This window comes from Coregonus clupeaformis, chromosome 19 (assembly GCF_020615455.1).
Source record: "Coregonus clupeaformis isolate EN_2021a chromosome 19, ASM2061545v1, whole genome shotgun sequence".
Lineage (NCBI taxonomy): Eukaryota > Metazoa > Chordata > Actinopteri > Salmoniformes > Salmonidae > Coregonus > Coregonus clupeaformis.
Window position 1 is genome coordinate 40,574,301 of NC_059210.1, and position 6,000 is coordinate 40,580,300.

General features: G+C 42.9%; 1 protein-coding gene across 2 annotated transcripts in view; it reads right to left on the reverse strand.

Moving 5' to 3' along the window:
• The window catches only part of LOC121531903 (solute carrier organic anion transporter family member 3A1-like), a 68,176-nt gene extending 62,505 nt beyond the window's left edge, over positions 1-5,671 (reverse strand). For both annotated transcript variants that reach the window (XM_041837446.1, XM_041837445.1), the window contains exon 1: positions 5,039-5,671. In XM_041837446.1, coding sequence (XP_041693380.1) covers positions 5,039-5,182 — 144 coding nt within the window. In that variant the 5' untranslated portion in view covers positions 5,183-5,671. The remainder of the gene's footprint in view (positions 1-5,038) is intronic.
• Positions 5,672-6,000: the final 329 nt, after the last annotated feature.

Consider the following 6,000-nt stretch of genomic DNA (forward strand, 5'->3'; position numbering starts at 1 on the left):
TAGGAAAAATAATATTCGCTCTGTGACTTTACAAAGTGACTTAAATTACTTTAAATGGCAGGTGTGACTGAGAAATAACTATACTAATACAACTACCTACACTTTGATTACATTTGAACACGACCACAGGTTGATCAATGTAGTGATTTCAGTCATCCTATGTACAAGGCCTATCATTATACAATGGTTTATGCTCTTAAAACTACAGCTCAGCAATAGGGATGCTATGTGTGTATGTGTCTCCAAAATGGGCTTGCAGCCTCATCTGAGTTTCCAAAGAGTGTAACGTGGCTTCCTAGCAATCCTGGAAACTAGAAGAGTTGGGCTGGAAACATCACCATCTGCTCCTGTCCTCAGAGCCCATGTCAAGCCAATGCAACCTGTTGACGGCACAGCTGGACCTCTCAGCACTCAGCACTCAGCAGACACCAGCACATACTCCTGAACCTCCACCTCACCACCACACCACAGCAGAGGAATGGCAGCCAGGCCAAGCAGACCATGTCATGTCATCTCTTGCCCAGACTAGACTCGGGCACCAGTGGGAGTGACAGCTTAGCGAGCTCAGAAAAGTGCAGTGAATTTAGAAGAGCACCCGCCCCCCAAATTCCACGTGTGTACATGCACTCTGCCATCAAAGCATTTTACTAACAGATACAGCATTTCAAGACTCAATAATTGACAAAAATATTTATAGTTAGGTCTATGTTATGTAAATAGACTGTGTACATTGCAGAGAGATGAGTACCTCCAGCTACAGAAAGCTAGTTAAAGATACACCTGGAATCTTGAACTCAAAAGTAAACACAGTCAGTCAGGAAAGTTTGTTTTATTTATTGCAGCATGGTTACAATGCAAACTTGTCTGGCTGTGTTTTCATGGACAATGTGACTATTTAGCCTCAACATTACCTCACCTGTCCAGAATGAGAGGAGCCAAGCCCCACACAGACATCCTTTTTTTTAACCAGCGGATGAGGCTTGTGTAAGCACAGTTTGAGACATAACTACAGCCGTTTGCTAAATAAAACAGTTGAAGTGCGTCTCAGGTTCCTATGCTGTCTAGACACCCTTTCAAAAGGACAATTCAGTGTCTTTCAGAAGCCTTTACAAAACCCTGTCTAATTCCAAAAGTTTAGGTTTTGGCAAGTTGCAAGATTGGAGAGGGCAAGGTAGTAACACCAAACTTTAACTATAGCTTAACCTGAACACATTAAAGTCTGGAAAAACTTAGTGTAGAATTAATATAATCAACTACTAAAGCTGGGTTTGAAAATCAAATATATGCAGGGGAAATTATAAAGTACATAGATAGTTCAGCCTATTTTGCCATGCGTAGATGGAGCACGTAACAGCAAACAAATTCACCACTGTCACTCATCACCACAACATTCAACATAGGCTGAAACCACAGAGTTCTGTTGAATTTCCGAGAACTAAGAACTTAAGGTAGGTTTATACACCATTTCCAGATCATTCTCAAAATGAAACTAGGGAAGCTGACAGTCCTATCACAACCCCATAGTGTTGAGAGTAATTGTCTATGCAGGTATGTGCACTGGCTGTTTACCCAGAGACTATGTTGCCTGTGTTGCCTGGGAAAGAGTCCATCTTAAGCTGCTAACGTAGAGCAAGAGCAAGAGCATAGGCCATGACCCATGACTTCCAGGCTGTCTCCCTGGCTGCCAGCACACACTTTAAGTTGCCTCATCCTATCATGGATACAACAATAGCTCCGACACAGGAGGACCTCTAATAAGGTCATAACAGGGTTATCAGCTTGTCCCTTTAGCTGGAGCTTGGTTTCCAGCCTATGCAAATGGAGCAGATGCCATGTGAAAGAGACTACCTGTGCTAACAGCGATAGAGCATGGCTGAGGGCCTGTCATGGCCTTCCCTCTCAGATCCATAATTTGCTAATCTTTACTCACCAGTGTAAGGTATACCATTATTAGTTCAAGATTTGTTAACCTTCTTTAGAATAACCTCCTGAAAAGTGTAGTTGAAAACATTTACATAGTCAAAGTGAGACAGGGCTTTAAATGGTAGTTATACTGTAGGTGTAAACATTCTAGCTAAGCTAAGCTATAACTGCCTATGTATAAAAGCCATCAGAGTCCCCTGCAGTCACTGCTGCAGATGAGACATCTTCCATTTCAACTACATTCAATTAAATGAGACATAACTAGACCAATTATCACACAGAGGACTCCTGATAGACCCATTCCTTCCACTGTGACTGACGAGTCTGTACATAGCAGAGAGACACATCACAGAAAAATGTGTGCAATGTTCCATCCAAGTCAGAGAGAAAAGGTTGAAGACTGCTGGTTGTAGGCCCAATTTGACAATAACTTTACTTGGTTCACAAGCATGTAGTGTTAGAAAGTTAGTCCATCTAAATAGATTTAAGAAACATGTTATAACAACATGTTACAAAAATAGAATAAAATAGATTGAAAAAAACAAAGTACAAAGTACTTGGGAAAACATTCCACTCAATTATTTTGGGGTCATTTAACTTCATGCCTCATCCACATAGGCTACACTGTTCCCATGGTCAGGAGGAAGCTTGTGGAACAGTGGCACAGAATAGATAACATGTTCCACTCCAAATAAGGCCAAAGCATTTCAATTTACATCTTTGATTTCCCTGGGAAGTGGCACTAGCCCACCATACCATACCCCTTTGTGACTTAAAATACCCTACTAAACTCAGCAAAAAAAGAAACGTCCTCTCACTGTCGACTGTGTTTATTTTCAGCAAATTTAACATGTGTAAATATTTGTATGAACATAACAAGATTCAACAACTGAGACATAAACTGAACAAGTTCCACAGACATGTGACTAACAGAAATGGAATAATGTGTCCCTGAACAAAGGGGGGGTCAAAATTAAAAGTAACAGTCAGTATCTGGTGTGGCCACCAGCTGCATTAAGTACTGCAGTGCATCTCCTCCTCATGGACTGCACCAGATTTGCCAGTTCTTGCTGTGAGATGTTACCCCACTCTTCCACCAAGGCACCTGCAAGTTCCCAGACATTTCTGGGGGGAATGGCCCTAGCCCTCACCCTCTGATCCAACAGGTCCCAGACGTGCTCAATGGGATTGAGATCTGGGCTCTTCGCTGGCCATGGCAGAACACTGACATTCCTGTCTTACAGGAAATCGCACACAGAACGTGCAGTATGGCTGGTGGTATTGTCATGCTGGAGTGTCATGTCAGGAGGAAGGAAGATGTCTTCCCTGTAACGCACAGCGTTGAGATTGCCTGCAATGACAACAAGCTCAGTCCGATGATTCTGTGATACACCGCCCCAGACCATGACGGACCCTCCACCTCCAAATCGATCCCGCTCCAGAGTATAGGCCTCGGTGTAATGCTCATTCATTCGACGATAAACGCGAATCTGATCATCACCCCTGGTGACACAAATCCGCGACTCGTCAGTGAAGAGCACTTTTTGCCAGTCCTGTCTGGTCCAGCGACGGTGGGTTTGTGCCCATAGGCGATGTTGATGCCGGTGATGTCTGGTGAGGACCTGCCTTACAACAGGCCTACAAGCCCTCAGTCCAGCCTCTCTCAGCCTATTGCGGACAGTCTGAGCACTGATGGAGGGATTGAGCGTTCCTGGTGTAACTCGGGCAGTTGTTGTTGCCATCCTGTACCTGTCCCGCAGGTGTGGTATTCGGATGTACCGATCCTGTGCTGGTGTTGTTACACGTGGTCTGCCACTGCGAGGACGATCAGCTGTCCGTCCTGTCTCCCTGTAGTGCTGTCTTAAGCGTCTCACAGTACGGATATTGCAATTTATTGCCCTGGCCACATCAATTTATTGCAGTCCTCATGCCTCCTTGCAGCATGCCTAAGGCACGTTCACGCAGATGAGCAGGGGCCCTGGGCATCTTTCTTTTGGTGTTTTTCAGAGTCAGTAGAAAGGCCTCTTTATTGTCCTAAATGTTCTTAATTGCCTACCATCTGTAAGCTGTTAGTGTCTTAAAGACCATTCCACAGGTGCATGTTCATTAATTGTTTATGGTTCATTGAACAAACATGGGAAACAGTATTTAAACCCTTTACAATGAAGATCTGTGAAGTTATTTGGATTTCTACTAATTATCTTTGAAAGACAGGGTCTTGAAAAAGGGACGTTTCTTTTTTTGCTGAGTTTATAAAGGAATTAATTCACTCATCCACCATTTGTTGTTTCATGTCATAGGAGAACTGTTGAACATCACCATGAAACAACTGAATTTGAGAAGGGAGTACAGAAAATATTTCGTGAGGAGGACCTATTAGGACTAAAACGATTTAAAAGCTTCAACCAGTAGGCCTATAGAATATCAGAAGCATCACGTGTGAACATGAGATAAAAGAGTTGAATAGAATAGGCTTGTCTTAAACAAGATAGCATTGCTTTCAAGACTGGCACTCTGATAATACAGGTAGAGGCCTACAATTTCACTGATCTAACTACATCAATAGATTGTGTTATTGCAGTAAATTACATGTATATTACAGCTATAGGGGCCCTTTGCCGCATAGACTAACAAGTCACCTGTTAATTTTTGTCCTCTACGGAATCAGAGTGTTATTTTGGGCACTTGGATTATTTAGGTGCGGCATTAGGAGAGCAAACCATCATTAACAGTTTTGTTTTGACGGAGGGGAAATAGGCTATGTTTTCTGTGGACATATGGACAAGGTTAAACTCCTCAACCAGACTAAAATGTGTTTCGAATTGAATATTGAGTCCACATGTAGGCTAGCCTTTGTATGGGCACTGGCTTCCGCGTATTTAAAACACCGGTGGATGTCAAGCCTTCTTAAACCGGTTAAAATGTATCTCATTATGTCATAGCTGTTGCATGTTTCATGACAGATACTTTGCTTACATGCTCAGTACTGGCACGGAGTTATAGCTAAGATAAAATAGCCCAAAGTATTAGAATGCATATGAAACCTGCGTCTGGACAGATGTTCTCATGAGAGACATCACAGACATAATGACACAGCTTTAAATGTTTCACTCACCAGGTAGGCTCCAACAGTGCCCTGTGCCAACATCAGGGCACATTCGGATATCAAGAATATCTTGATGTTTGAGAAGCATGATGACTTTTTACGGGTACCCTCTCCAGTACTACTGTCTGAACCCCTCTGTTTTTTCACCTGCATCCTTTGGAGCCGCTACTTTGTATTACAGCGAGAAAATAAATTCAGAGGGTAACCGGCCCCTGTAGGCTACATTCAGCACGTGTCTGACGCACGGTCTCTGTCTATTTTCTCTTTCAACCTATGCTTTACATCTGACAAACTATTACTGTAAATATACAGCAAGACTCCAAAGGGCTGCCCCTCCGCAAGCTCTAAACATTGCCACTTCGTCGAATAAGACACATGACCTCCACGACGATTTTCTCATATGCATACGAGAATGAGAGACGCCGGGTTTTCTCTCAAATAGCATTTTTTCCGAATCTTGACGTTCGTTCCCGATTGTTAAGCGTAACAATGCGTAGATTCTAAAAACAATCGACAAGAATCTTGCAACGCTGTCGCTGCCCCAGCTTTACTTGGCATGGTCTTTGATAATGTAGCCTGCTATACAGTACGTAAGCATGCACTCACTCCCTCCACCACCACTTGTGTAGCCTATGTTCTGACTCTGCGCCTCTTCCAACCACTGACAGCCGTACAGTGGCGCTGTCTAGCATGCACCAAATTCTGCAACATGGTCTCAGAGCATTTCGTATTTTTCCGTACATAAAGCCGAGACAAATCAGTTAGTATAATATGTTACGTTTCGTATGGTATGTATTAATTTGTGGATATCCATCACCCATTTCGTATGATATGTTATGAATTACAATTCGTATTATGTTATGTAACGAATTGCAAAAGTATGATATGTTAGGAATTCTGGCTAGGTGGCTAACGTTAGCTAGCTCGCTAACGTTAGCTAGGCTAGGGGTTAGGGTTAAAGTTAGGGTTAA